This window comes from Aythya ferina (genome assembly GCF_964211825.1).
Source record: "Aythya ferina genome assembly, chromosome: 12".
Classification (NCBI taxonomy): Eukaryota; Metazoa; Chordata; class Aves; order Anseriformes; family Anatidae; genus Aythya; species Aythya ferina.
This window is the reverse complement of record NC_140308.1, coordinates 19,059,180-19,074,658: the sequence shown is the minus strand read 5'-3', so window position 1 is coordinate 19,074,658 and position 15,479 is coordinate 19,059,180. Positions and strand designations below refer to the sequence as shown.

At 40.3% G+C, this 15,479-nt stretch overlaps 1 protein-coding gene across 1 annotated transcript; it reads right to left on the bottom strand.

The window, feature by feature from the left end:
* Positions 1-1,261: 1,261 nt before the first annotated feature.
* LOC311443139 (UPF0547 protein C16orf87) lies at positions 1,262-13,711 on the bottom strand. Its single transcript, XM_084533074.1, has 4 exons — positions 13,550-13,711; positions 9,691-9,787; positions 7,541-7,723; positions 1,262-1,825 (listed from the first exon to the last, which is right to left on the bottom strand). Exons 1-4 carry the CDS (start codon positions 13,613-13,615, stop codon positions 1,707-1,709), a joined length of 465 nt encoding a protein of 154 aa, XP_084389200.1. The 5' UTR covers positions 13,616-13,711; the 3' UTR covers positions 1,262-1,706.
* Between the last annotated feature and the right edge of the window lie 1,768 nt (positions 13,712-15,479).

The window sequence follows — 15,479 nt, the reverse complement described above, 5'->3', positions numbered from 1 at the left end:
GACAGGCTACAATTCTGGAAGGCAGAAGTTTATATGATGTAGGGAAGTAGGTCTTGTGTTCACATTTTCTCATTTACTCAAATAAAGACAAATGTAGATTAGTGGTTTAATTGCATTTCTACACCCATCCCCCTCCTCCATTGTTAAAAAGGACCCCAATTACTCATTAAGAATTAAAAATCACTTTGTGTTTTAAGCTTCTGCTTACAAAGTTTGCATCTAAGATGTCCCTTGTGGCTTAACTAACTCAAAACATAGCTCCTTCCTTTAAACAATAACTAAAGCTGTCAAACGTATACAGACTAGCTTTGTTAATAAAATTCTCTGCTTCCAGAGATCATCTCTGTAGCAGAATCTCTCAAGGTAATTCTCACTATTAATGTGGTAATGAAAAGCATGAGTAATACTACAGAAAAACTGTGACATTTAAATGCATAACCCTTCTTAGAAGAGGGTAAATGAAAGGTGATAAAAAGCAAGTACGTCAGATTTTATGTATGCGATTGCCTCCCACAACTCCTCCCTCAGGATTGTACAGTGTTTGAGGTGTTGTTTTTTTGTTTGTTTTTGTTTGTTTGTTTTTTAAAAAGAAAGTAAGAAATACATGTTAATGTAGGGATTTCAGCTCAAATTGCACTATTCCACTTTAACAAAATGATTACTTTGTTGAATATTTTCCCAGAACCTATTTCTATCAAAACAGCTGTTTTCCACACTCAGAGTTTTGCTTTGGTATTTACCATCAAAAGTCCAAAGACAAAACTGCTTTTAGAAAAAAAAAAAAAAAAAAAAGCCAATGAGAGTAAAATTAACCAGCACATTGTCATCTCTTGGAAACACTAGTGAGAAGATGCTAGCTGCCAATCTACACCACAACTATTTTCTCTTGCTCTCCACTAAACAATAGGCCAAGAATACAGGAAAAGTACTTACCAGCTGGACAAAGCAGCCACGCAGCAAACAGTCACAATACAGCTTTCAAACCTCAGGAGTCTGACCCCAAAAGTATATGTGTTTTTTATAAAAAACAACTTTTTGTAATAGGAAACCCTTTTCTAGAGAGAACTCATAAACAATACAAATTTGTAAAGCAGAATAATCCTCCAAAATGAAATGGCTTGAGTTTTCTTCCTATTACAATTATATCACATCTATTAAAAAAAAAAAAAAAAAAGGCAAATCTAAAGTCATCCCTACAATGAATACCAGATTTCAAAGAGGATTAAAACCAACACACTTTAAATATCACAAATGTACTTAATTTCCAGTTCAATAAAATATTGGAATATCAATTTATTAAAAAGTTAGGTGAACTGTACATATGTAAACTGAAATACAGCTGAAAAATCTGAAATATATAATTTTAAAGGAAAATCATTTCTTTCTGAAATATTTAAAATATTGCATTTCTGGCAGCAAATCTAAAAGAAGTGCTCTAGCAAGTGTGCAGTCTCTCTGTGCATTTGTCTAGCATTTGTCTTCAAGGCATAAAACACTTCTGCTTTCTGATTTTCATAGCCCAATTTCGAGAGCACTTTCTTTCTGACTTGTAGAGACAGAATTTGATTTCCAAGAACAGCAGCAGAATTTTAACAGGATATATTATGGTCCTTTTTGGTGCAGACAACACACTTCCCGAGAGTCCATGACACCTTGGAAATATGCTAGCCATTCCGCATATAAATGCATCAGATTGTGCTTACAAGTTACAAAATAAGTCTTTGATTGATAATTTTTCTGTTTATCTCCGCCAAGGCCACTGAAAATACGAAGGCCTTTTCATCTGAAAGGTTAGCATACATGTCAACTTCTTTTTCTTGTTTCTCTGTAGAAGAAAAAAAAAGTCACTATTAGAAGCTTTTTCCATTATCTGAAGTTAAATTAACTACTATGTAACTTGCATTATTATAATGTTGAATGGTGTACAGGAACTGAAAATAAATTAGACAACTCCTATGCAGGGAGGGATTGAGAGATAAGCAAGGGAGAGAGGAACACAAAGGTACTAGAAGAGTCACCAAATTAGTCATCCAAATGCATGACTGAATTTCTGTTCTTTAATGATGAAGGAAGAATGAGTCATTAACATTATATTGATTCCTGGCACAGAACTGTGTTCAAGTGTTCCTCCAGTTTTTTGGGGATTTGGTTTCCTGGTGGTGTTTTTTTCTTTTTTTCTGTCTTTTACGCAAACAGCCCCCATCCTAGAAAACAATGTTTCACAATATACTGATTAAATACAACATTCATACCCCTATTTTACATCCAAGTAACAGAAACCCAAGACACTAATTACAGTGACCAAGTGCAACTGGCAGACACGTGGCAGAAGTCAGGGGCCCAATTTGTCACCATGAACATTTCTGGACTTTCTATACTGGAGACTTTAAGTCTTATCCCAGATAAGATCATGGCTACAGACACGTAACAACAACCCATCAAGAAGCTTGTACACCACAGTGCTCAAGTACTTTAGCAGATGAGAAAACTTATAGAACAGTGCTTTCATAAATACCATTTACTCTAGGTCACTCCTATTCATCTTCCAGTTTAGCTAGCCCCAGGTATCTGACTCGTTAGAAGAAAGCAAACAAAACTAAAACAGTTTTATCAGCTGAAGACCAGGCTTGTAGATGCAGCAGAGAGAAACACACGTAACACACAGCTCTAAAATTGGTGTCTAGCTGCGGGGCTCCATTTCTACTCCAAGTTCCAAAGTACCCTAGATTGATTTGCAATCAGAGTATGACGTTCTCCTGACCCTCGTCTCATTAACACACACACACATGTGCACACTTTTTGAGTGCAGTACACTCTGACAGGCTTCTCCACCTAGACGTTTAAGTCATCAATGGGTAGGTGAAATACAAATGTTTGATTGGAAAGTAATGGTGTTTATTCAACAAGCTAACAGTTGTTCATCTCTGACCAAGTAAAACCTGTAGCATAGTACCTAGGCAGTAGAGAAAAACATGCACAAAAGACAGTAAGTTCCCCTGAGCTCAGGTCCAAAAAGTTTTGCAAGAATGGACCAAGCCCTTCTTCACTAATGAGAAGACAGAGAGCATTTCACTACATAAAAGCACCATGTGGAAAAAGATCTCCTGTGCCCTTATGGCACTAAGGGGCACAGTTTAGTGATGGGACTTGGTAGGTTGGAGTGACAGTCTGACTTGATCACCTTGAAGTCATCTAGATGGGAGGAGACCTTCATGCCCACCTACCCACACTGTTGTTCCTCTGCTGGGTTCATACTCTTAACAGCATCTTTACATTTGGCTTCACATCTGACTGTGTTACAGACAAGGACACCACTCCAACAGCCTCCCTTCCCTTGGAAGTCAAGTGCATATGTTAAACTAAGTGGGAGAAACTGAAAAAGTCCTTTACTGCTGTGCTCTGACTAAATGCTGATCTAGATACTAGCAACAAAACCCTCTACCTAAAGATTTCTAGGCAACTTAAAATCATACACATTCTCCCTGCAGGGAAGACTGGACACACCAAGACGTATCAGCATTTAAACTTCAGACATGAAACTTGCCATAGCAAAGTACTACAAATCAAAGCATGTTTGATATTTGGAACCCAAGTGATTTCTGTTGGTTCCTTGGCTACAAAAAAAACAATATTCTTTAGTGTACTGAGCTTGAAATGAAAGCTAAAAAACAGTTTCACCACAAGTCCTTCCCTGTACTTTGAGACAAATTTATTTCTACGTGTACACAGCCTGGATTGCTCCACCTCCTCCCTCCCCCCATTTCCAAACTAACAATGCAGGGAGTTGTTCTGAGTACAGACACTGTATACACACTACTTATTCCACATTAATCTTTTCCGTTTTCGTATCTATAACCCTCCCCTTTTTTCAGACTTCCTGATCCAGACAAACCTAGACGCCACCAAAATGTGTCAGCACCCAGCAAAACTAAAACTACTAATTTTTTCATCCATTTAATGTTAGCTTTATAGACTTCACCAGGCTTTCCCAGATTTCCCTTCTCTCCTGCCCTTCTGCAGTACTGGCCAGTTCTGATAGACTTCAGTTTTTAAGAATCGGTTGAAATCTTGATATCCAACAGTACTGGGAATTAACACAGGTTTGCAAGCTTTATGCATTCTTAAGACAATTTCAGCTCTCATCAGTAGCCAGTGAAGAGCTTGCATCTGGCTGACATTTCATCACATGCTATTCATAGGATACCATGGTTTCTACAGACACTATTAAAACTTTCCACTTCACATTCCTATCTGAAAGTAGTTTTGACTCACTTCTCTATTATTAGCTAAAGACTGTATTACAGAATCACAGTACCATTTCTTTAAGACATCGAAAGACCAAGTATTTTACTATACAACTAAGAGGCTACTTAGGTGAAAACATGCAGGCTTTCTGAAGCATGTCTCATGCCCCCAGATCCCACCCAATACACTGGACCTACAGCCCTTTAAATTGTCACCTGTGCATAAAACAAACGTGGACCCTCGCTCCTCACAAGTTCTGCATGGAATCAAATGCAAAGTGCTTCGATTCTATGAATTCTTTCTGGCTACCCAAGACAGGACACTGCTTCAAGCGTGCACATTGGGCGAGCAAATACACAAATAACGCAGTAGGAAATTGATAGGAAGGAAAAACTTGGGTCAAGAAATTTTACTACTTCAGTTTAAGTAGCATCACAGCACCGCAATGTAATAGCTTTACAAGATCCACTCCTTTATTTAGGAGCCGATTATTGAGTCTCACTTGATGGTAACCTCTTTGAGGAACAGAATAACCAATACCACTTCCTGAAGCATACAGTTTTGGAGTGGTTTTGTTACATGTTTCCTCTCCCCTTTCTTCTTAAATACAATCAAGGTTGCTACCTAGATAAGACAGCAGCCTGATAACCAGTCTAGCAATTTACTGTACAGTCTCACACAGCAAAACAAAACCATACCAAAACAGCATCAAAATCAGATTACTATGACGTGTTTCTACTTTCAAAATGTATCTTAGCATTTCCGACAAAAAAAAAAAAAAAAAAAAGTGACATTTTCAACAAACCAAGCCTTCAGTGAGAAGCTCCTGTTTTGCAGTGTCATCACATGGCTCTGACATGTTATAGAAGTATCCTCTGGGTCCCAGAGCTCTGCCATATCCCCTCAATCTACGTCTGCTTCCTCTTTCCTCCTCCCCTATTCCTTCTTATTGAATCTGCAGGAAAAAGAGCTTATTTTAAAAAGCTCTTTTGCTTTTCCCATTCTTATTTTCTTAATTGCTGTTGAATTCTACAGCTCCTTCCTCTAATGCGAACCAGTCACGAAGGATACAAAAGAACTAGTCAAAGGCACAGGCTAACAGGAACAAAAGACTATGTATGAAAAGAGCATTACACAAGCAGGGAAGCAAGGCTACAGATGTCACGGGTGTTTTTTAGGAAGGAAATTTTCACAATCGGGTGGTCTTCAAATGGACAAATTATCTACTCTTGCATGCTATTTTAATTCAGTTATTCTCTGTCCACTTGTTGTTGTTTTACAAATGCATTAGGCATTGCTGAAACCTAACACGCATCAAATATCTAGGAGCCTTGCAAGCAATGGCCTGTTTTCAAGTCATTTGTGGGGGAAGAGGAGCACTTTCTAGTGGCAAGCAAAGTGTACCCAAAATATCCTAGAAACATAATTCAGCAAGGAAATAACATACTTGAAGTCTAACACAAAACTACTGTCTCACACTCCAGAGCCAACCTCTGCAGAATCAGAGAGTTCTTTGGGCTGGAAGGGACCCTTAAAGGTCACCTAGTCCACCCCCCTGCTACGTGCAGGAACATCTTTCGCAGGATGACGTTGCTCAAAGCCCTGTCCAACCTGACTTCGAACACTTTCAACGTTATGCTGACTGATACAAGGACTAGCAATGTGAGTCATGCAAAAATCACCTTGACTAGAGTAGAATTAAAGTTGCTTAGCATGTTTTTACATAAAAAATACTACCAAGCAGCAGGAACAGAGAAGGAAGAACATTTCTAAAATTCCCACTAATTACTCCCCACATAGCAGCTAAGCCAATTTTATAAACCACAAAAAAAGGAGAAGTAAATGTTAACTTGTTTTATAGTAATTGCTTACATGATGATGAGTGCTCTGATGAATTCATTTTTATAACCATTGCAGCCATTTGAATCTTTAAAAAAAATATCTGCCCAATATCCAGAAGTAATATCATAAGCCCACTTATCCCTGGCCAATGACGTGTATTGTACTGGTGAGGAGCAAATATATTACCAGTGGGCATGAACCCAAGCGCTGTGCCTGGTTCTGCAGAAGAGGTCAAAGAAGAAACAGTAACAGTAATTGCAGTACCAGTGAAGGGCATGGTAGGACAGGACAAGAAGATGAAGGAAATCTTCTCACGTGAGATTCAACAATGACAAAAACTGCACAACCACATACGCGCTCTTATGTGAAGACCTCACTGCATTTGTATTGCTGGTTTTCCACCTCAGATTACTGGCACACTGCCACACCTCAGAGTATGCAGAAAAAGGTCAAACAGATCCAGCCTAGTTTTCCATTCCTCATGTTTTCAAATTCCTGCTTTTCAGAGACTACCAAGCACGCACAAAGAATATGGATCTTTTCCTTTGCTTAAATTGCTTTCCTCTTTTTTGGGGCCAGGAAAGAAGATTTACCTGCATAACGACAACCCAACAAGCTTGCAGAAGTTTCACACCAAAGCTGTGTGTGAACTAGACTGATGGTAAAATGCCTCAAAATGATCCTGTAGGTGTATGTAGACAAGTCCAGCTTGGATCAATAATAGGGAAACTATGAAGATACACACATCAGTAAGCCACATGTAACAACGATAGCAAATGCAATGCCAACAGGCTTTTAAAAGACAGGAGTCTTAGGTGATAGCCACATGTCTGAAGGGTGCCAATATTACTCAAGTGCATGTAGCTGTCTCTATTGTATAAAGACTAAAAAGAGCAGATCACCAAGGCACCTTAATAAGCAAAGAGGCATTCTTTCCTCTGGAATATTATTCTATAGAAACATGAGGTAAAACTTCAAGTCATAGTTGTGACAAAAGATGCCCTTTTTACTTTGGGCCCCCTAAAGAGTTTCAAGAACTTTTTAAGCAACCCAATCATCCTAATTACTCTCTGCCAATAAGCGTCATTATCTTGTTTGTCCTAGTGATCTAGCACAGTGGTACCACAAAAACAAAACAAAACCAAAAACAAACAAAAAAAAACACACACTAAGCATTACAGTTCCATGGCTTTCAACCTGTGTGATGAAACTTGTTACAGTGACTAAAAATACTGATTTAATCTTTTAGATTTAGTTCCAATCAGGCACAGAAGCTTCATAAAACCAAAGGTCCCTACGTATGTGCAACAGACCCTTCTCCGTGTTGTAGCACAAGGTATTGACAGGACTAGACTAGTTACATTGTTTGTAAAGGTTTACTGATAACGCAACAGTTAAGAAAATCTTCACAGAAATAAGAAAAGCAGTGAACATGTGTCTCCAATTTGCATACCTCTTTCTTCCTCATGCTTTTTGGCTGAGGCACTCTTAGGTCTTCCTCTTCCTCGTCTGCTATGATCTGAATGGCTGTTAGACCTCGATCTCTTTCGGTTTTCTAAATCTTTATTTACTGCAGAATTTATCTTCTCTCGCTTAACTCTCTCGGTTCGTCTCCTTTTGGCCTCACTCTTGTTTTCTGCACAAACGAAGAGATATGATGTGAGCCACGACTGTCTTCGACTTTCTTCTAACTTACTCTTCATGCTTACCCCTCCCAACAATCTTTTTCCCTTAAATCTTACATGTCCGTACCTTTACAGAACAATTACATCTGCATGATATCCACACAGAAATTAAGGTGTCAAATGCAGAATGATACTTCATTTCTTGATTACAGGGATCAAGCCTTTAATTACTTCAAATGCAAATAGCATTTTGCAATATGAGACACCTGCTGACGTACAACAAGTTCTTAGTTTCCCATTACAAGATGGGGGAAAAAAATAGAGATCACAGCCATCAAGACAGTACACTGCATCTATTTCCATTAGTCCAAAAAAAAAAAAGAAAAACAAAAAACCAAGTTTAAAATGTATAGTTTATCATAGAGCAGAACAGTAAAATACTACTTCTTTTGACACTAACACTGAAATTGTTCCCTCTGCTCACACAAATCAAGATACTGATTCTGTGATGCTATCAGTAGACATCATATTACATAACATATCTCTCTAACAAACCCAGCCTAAGACAAAGCCTCATTTTACTTGATGCTGAACAGGTATATTGTCTGCCTACACACTTGAGAAAGAGGATTCGCGTGAGTTTCACTTGAAAGTTAAGTACGGATTAGTGAGCTTGGGTAGTGAAAATAGTATACCAACCACAGCACGCTATTCAACACAAACCAGCTGCACACTTGCAAGGCTGGAGCACCTACAGTAACTACACTGTAAAAATACTTGAACCATGTTGTTTTTTGTTTTTTTTTTTAAAGAAGCTGTGGTTACACTTATGAGCACAATACAGACACACATATATCTTCTTGGGGAATCAAGTTTCCTTTTGCTTCTTATCTCAATTATCTCACATAGACACAGGCCATGAATTGGACAGCAGGTTAACTTGTCACTCATGTTAATACAAAAGCTGTATTATACAGGGGCTTTGCTCTACTATACTATGATACTATGGCCTTCAACTTAATTTGGTAAGTTTTAAATAAAACAGCTGGGGAGAGGGGAAAAGAAAATTGACCAACCCTTCCAGACAGTACTATGGACTTTGCTTTTACCTGTGCCACCTTTGAAGTTCAGTTATCTAGCATGAGATCACGTAATTCCTACTAGTTAGTGAATTACAAGTACCCCTCAAAATAGCAATTAAACGTATCAAATTCTTATTTTTGTATACCTCTTAGATAATTAAAAAAAAAAGAAAAAAAAGAAAGAAAAACAATATAAATCAGATTATTTAAACAAAAACATCTTCCCCAACAGGTGCCTGTTCTCCTTAAATCCTACTAGGACTTGAGGAAATAATAGAAATTGAACATAAAGAGAACGTTAATCATGCCAGAAAGCACACTCAACCAATATCTAAACACACACATCAACAACAAAGGACATGAGTTGGACACAAAGAATCTTTTTCTTTTTTTTTTTTTTTTTAATTTAATCATGCAGAAAAAGCAAGACACACCAGGTCTGAAATCAGACATACTCCCAATTTTATACAAAGTTCCATTCTTGTATTCATGAATAAGTACAATTTAGCATAACTTCTTCAAACAAGAGGATAACTGCTTTCAGAAAATGCAGTTTCAATCAGCATGTACTGTGAAATCTGATCTCTTTGGCACATGTAGACATTGATCTTCAAAACATGATTAACAGAAAGCTTTCTGTAAGGAGTTATTTTGCATAGTGACTAATGCGAGCAGCTGGATAATGCCAACATCACAAGTACAAAGGAAATAAGACTGAAAACACCAGACTTTCCCCTTCAAAATTGAAGAAACATTAAATCTAATAGGCAAAAATTCAAAAGAAAGTGAACTGACACCAGCTAATTTACAGAGACATAAAATATTCTATGCTCTGCTTCCAAGAAACAAAGGGAAAGAGCTGTTGTCCCCTCGTTCTGGACCTTCGTTGGTATTACCTGCAATGGGTGGTGATCTCTCAGCACGTTTCGCATGCAAGAGCTTTCGACTAATAAATATGTAGCCACAGGGACATGATTTGCATGCAACAGGAACCTGGGAAAACAAAAGCATTTCAGATCATTTCAAATTATGACAGAATTCCTGCCTGATGAAAAAAACAGTAGCTTGCATTGCGCCCTCAGAGATACTTCTTCATACTTAATCTGTACTGAAAAACCATGGCCTGGATCATTATCTAGTTGTATGCAAAACTAGTAAAACACCCAGCAAGCCTTCTCTTTATGCAGTAGTTAGAAACTAAGCTTGAAATGCATAGCTGTTGTGACCATTTTGTACACCAAGCCCTTTTCCCCAGGCTCTCAGAAAGAGGGTGAGGGAAAATGGAAAGCAGCAAAACTGGAGCGAATTAGAATAGGAATGTATTTTCAGAGCTCTCAAATATCCCCAGTCAAAACAATAAGCCATCCCTAGTTTTGCTTTCCTCACTTATTTAAAAAAAAAAAAAAAGTGTAAATTAAAACTGCCAATGCATTCTGAATACTTTCAACCTCAGAAACATTCAAAATCAACTCTTTGTGAGCAGAGCAGCTTTAGGCACAACAGAGCTTGAAGCAAAACAGATGCATTTGTACCATGATCTACAACAGGTTGTAGACTAGGCCAGGTAGTCGCAGAACAACCTAGTTAATTCCAAATGCAAACAAGCTACCATGGCTAGTCAAAAGCTGACTGCAGACTGAAGAGTTTGAGAGGCTAAAGAGCTTCTCTTGACCACAGCTGAGCAGCCCAGAGCAGCACACAATTTAAAACAAGATGAGAAAAATTTGGAAATGCCACACTTACACAAACCATGCGAAAAAAATTACTCCAAGCAATTAAAAAAAGCAAGGCTGATAAATTACAAAACCCAGTATCTTCACTTAAAGCCAAGATCTTTTGAGATATTTTAAAGCATTAAAGAATATACCATATTGCTCTGATTAGGTTTAAGACTGAAAACACTAATTAAAGCAAGTATAAATGAGAGATCTAGAAGAGATTAAAATAACACCCATTAAAATCAAGTCATGTTGCAGCAGGACAGCAGAGAAAAGAAGCAGGACGTAATTTCTCAAAGGTAATTCTTTATGACAGGTCTCTACAAGTTTGCCACTGTCCACTGAAACAACCAGGAGTACAGAACGATGACTGTCTGCTGAATTTTACCAGACACGCAGAAGAAAGTTTCCAGTGTTCTAACGGCTAGAAAAACAAATGTAAAAATAGTACATTAATTTTAAAGAGGAACTTACCAGCTACTCAGAATAAAGAAACAACTTTGCTTTCTGCAGCACATCTTAACTCCTGTACTTCATTTTAGGAGCAGCTTACAAATCAATTTTTGATTCAGTTGAACTAACTGGAGACATTTTGATTCCCTCTGATGTAAACAGTGACATTAAAAACAATTCTAGTCAAGGTTTATTTAACCCTGGCAATATTTTATGTATTTATTTAACCCTCTAAAACTCATCACAATTGCCTGTATGCTTACTCTTATATTGGCACGTGAACAATGCGGTATCGCACCACACTACCTAGCAGATGGTCACCTGCCTTGTTACGGTGATACAGGACTGCTAGTATTAACCGGGTCTCTCCACCTTTCTGGGCTCAGCCTTAAAAGAAAGGGAGGGAAATAGTCAAAGCGCACTGGAGCAAACCCAGTATTTTCTCAATGAACTTCACCTTGTTTAACAGAGCAATACGGTTGTCATGTTAAATGTGTGGCACTTAGATATGTGCATGTCATTTACAGGCAAGGTAAGGTGGGAAGGGGCTTACTCCTTGAAGTCTATTGGTCATCCTTTGAAAATGACCTACTACACGTAAGATCCTGTAACAATTATTATTATGGCAACACAGTTTTAACAAACACTATTTTAACTCTGTTCAGTGTTTACCAAGCCAAAATAGATCGAGCTTCTCATACAAGAAAGATTACCCAAAGGTAAGTAGTATTATTTCCTATGATTGACTGCAAGTATTCCAGACTCCCTAGCTTACTAGAGCTGTGCTTTGGTGGTGAAAATATGATCAAGATACTTCTCTTACAAGAAAAAAAAAAAACAAAAAAAAAAACAGTAAATGGCAATTACATATCATCTAAATGTCATCAAAAAAAAAAAATTAAAAGCCTAAGAAGTGTTACTCAATATTATACTCCAATATTTGTGGCTGTTTAAATATTTCCATGCATACCACTTGAACACAAAAATCAGAAACAAATGCAAAATCCTTGTTTATTGCGGAATTTTGGAAATGCCTGTACTGAAGTGTCACATGAGAACCTCCCCCACACTTTGCAAAGGGCTGACTAGTAGCCTGAACCAGCTATTCTGGGGCAAATAATCTCCCTTTCAAAAGAAGCTTTGAGATCTAAGTGCAGTAGGGCAAGGCTTTACTTCTTGTCCTCTCTGAGAGCACTTGGCACTGGAAAACAAGGCCCTGTGAGCCATCCTTACGCCAGGGCAGGACAAGCATGCACATAATTCTTTGTTTAGCTACAGAAGAGTTGCTAACAAAAAGCCTGTGTTGACATATGCATATCATCTGGTTTAGTTTTAAGCAGCAGAACAGAGTGAAAGTTTCAGCATCAGCTTGAAAAGCCTATAATATTTACTTGCCTTCCCCATCACTGGTAGTTTGACGTTTACATTAAATTAAAAACCAAGAGAAACAGAAAACACACACATGCCACTCTCATCCTCAACTCCTAACTCTTTTTAATTTTGTCTTTCAACAAACTACACACCAGAACTTGGCACGTAACTTTCTTTTCTCAGAAACAGCACTGGAGTGACGTGCTTAACATGGAAGCATTCGCAGTGGTTCATCTACTGCCTAGAACATGAAAGGACAGCCCCGCACGGCTTCACATTCCAAACCACTCCAGGATGAGTAGGAACGCTGTCAAAATTATGCAAGTTGGAACAACTAAGCTTACCTTTTAAGATCTTGTAAACACAGAAAAATGGTGTGAGAGGGTTTCTTTCTAATTTATTTCTAAGTAAATCTAAGGTAGTGTACACCAGCCATGTTTCAGGATCACATAACAAATGTGTTTCCCATAATTAGATGAAAGAGCCTTCTCCCCTACCCTGAGCCCCACAGCAGCCTCCTGCAATGCTGTGCCATTGTTCCGGCGGAGAAGCGCTGCTGTAACATGCCAGCTTATTTTTATTACTAACATCATCGCGAGTAGAAAGCATAGATGAAGACAAGCTTGGACTACAGTCACAGACCAAATGAACTGTCGGTGATGTTGAAGTGCAAGTAAGGCCGCAGCTTGCACGCTTAAAGCACTGCAAGAAGCACCCGCCTGGCCCCACTGACAGAAATTTCGGCACAGGTCGCGCTGGTGCTGCCCCTGAGCCCCCCACGAAGCCAAGAGCCCAGCGAGCGGCCTCAGCCACATGAGTCATCCGGAGGCCGAGCGACGTTGTACCAATGACGAAGTTCACCAGATTTTCAATGAATTATTAGCCACTACCCAGCACTAGCGCCTGAACGGCAATACCTGCCACACCAAACCCCTGGGCACAGCGCAGCAAGAGGCACACAGCGTTAACCCAGGCCAGGCACTCCGCACAAACACCGCCTCGCAGCTCCCCCCCCCCCGGCACGACCTCTCCTCACGCTACCGCTGAGGACACAAAAGCTCCAGCAAGACAGCACGGGCGGAGAAAGCAGGAAGGGAGGCGGCGAGGCGGTGCGCTGCGGTGCGGTGCTGCGGGCCCGGCCCCGCCGCTCCGGGCCCGGGGTGGGCAGCAGGGCGGGGGGCTCGGCCCCCGGCCCCCCCTGCCGCCGCCTCACCTGCTGGTCGCACTCGGGGCAGGACTTGGTGGCCATCTTCACTTTCTTGGCCCTGCTCGAGGACATGCTCGCTGCCGCCGCCGCCGCCGCCGCTACCGGAACGCCGGCGCCCCGCCTCCGAGGCGGCCGGGGAGGGAGGGAAGGCAGGGCAGGGAGGCCGGGCCTCGGCGCCCAGCGGCGGCGGAGCCGTTGAGCGGCCGCCTCGGGCGGGGAGCGGCCCCCGGCGCTGAGGTGCCCGCTTCGGGCTGGGCGGGGGCCTCTCGCTGATAGCGCCCCGCTGAGGGGGTCTCGGCGCGGCTGGGGGCCGGGCAGCCCTTTGCAGGCTCGCTCCCCCAGCTCCGAAACGGCTCCCCAGTCGCAAGCCCCCTTTGTGAGAAGTTAACCGAGGGGAGGGCAGCGCCTTCCCTGCCCTCCCGGCTCAGCGAGCCCCCTGGGCAGCGCTGCGGGGTGCACAAAGTGTGTGGGCAGCGCTACACAGCGTTGTTCCGGGCTGGATTTCAATTCAGAGAAGGCTGGAGCTGGGGGGGGACACACTTTGCCTTCTGCTCCTTTATCTTTGCGAGCCTGCTGTTTGAACGCTTGGGGTGCCTCTAAACGTTTTGCTTGCAAATTGCATGTTTTTATACTAGCATGTTAATTTTCCTGTCACTCCTACCTAAAAATATAAATAGCTAATGTAACCCAAATGCACTTTTATGTTTCTTATAAAATGCATTTTTAAAGAAAAATAGCAGTTCTAAATACTAATTTCCACTCCAAAATTCCTTCAAGCTAGAGCTGAGACTGTAATTTGGTATCAGCATGTAAATGCTTCGAATTCCCACAAAAAAGTGTATATCTGAATCATTTACCTCGAGCTAAAAAGGAGGAAGGTGAGAATGGATACTGCTGAATACTGCTGTGTACTGCTGAGAATACTGCTATTAACACGAGTTTGGCTGATTTTTTTTCTTGTATTACGAAACACCTACAAGAGAAAAGCGCTGCAAAGTCTCAACAGAAAATTATTTTTGAAGATTATTGTTTAAAATAGCCTCACATACAGCTGCCAGTGCATATTAAAGAACTGTCCTAGATCTGTAACGTTTTTACACGGGTAGCAATGAGTGCATCTGTGAAGCTGGCACTGAGCCCAGTATAACAAAATTTTATTTTACTTTTGTAGTTCAGACTTGAACTCAGCTTGCTGCATCTAAGTTTTGAGAAAAAGCATTGGAAGAGAGACCTTTTAAATAAGACTTTTATCTATACTTCTCTTTTAAGGCAATTGACCTAAAAGCAGTTTAGGGGATGCTTTTAAATGTGACTTGTACAGCTATTTAGATTTTAACACTGTCTACTAGCTCCTTACTGAGTTACTTACTATGAAGCATTTGGTCAGTTCTTGATGGACGGGAAGCCACCAAGAGAGTATTTATTTTTCTGCCAGGACAGCCCAAATAATTTTTCCCTGTTAGGCAAATTCAAAAGACACTTCATTCAGGCAGACTAGCACTTTCCATAGCTCCTCGTGGAGTAAAACTCCCCCTACAGCTGAAGGCCTAATGGCCTTATCTTCTAGCAGCTTATTGACTGCCCTCACAGAGCAGACAGCTGACAGTACCCCAGTTGCCAAGTAAGCTTACCTAGAGTCTCACTCAGGCTGGGTTCATTCAGCTTAGCTGTTGACACTGTTTTATTGCAGGTTCCATGAAACTCAAAAATGGAGTTCCAGATTCATAAAAGTCCACACATGCTCTAGATAGGCAATGTTTTTATTACAGATTTCTAAGCAACATTGTTGCTGTGTATACCTTAAATGCAGACTGTAAAAACTGAACTATCTTCTGAAAGGCCACATAGAACAACAAATTACATCTATGTATTCTGAGGAAAACTGGAATATTTAGGAGACAACACAGAGGAGCCACATGACATAAACTTAACAGTA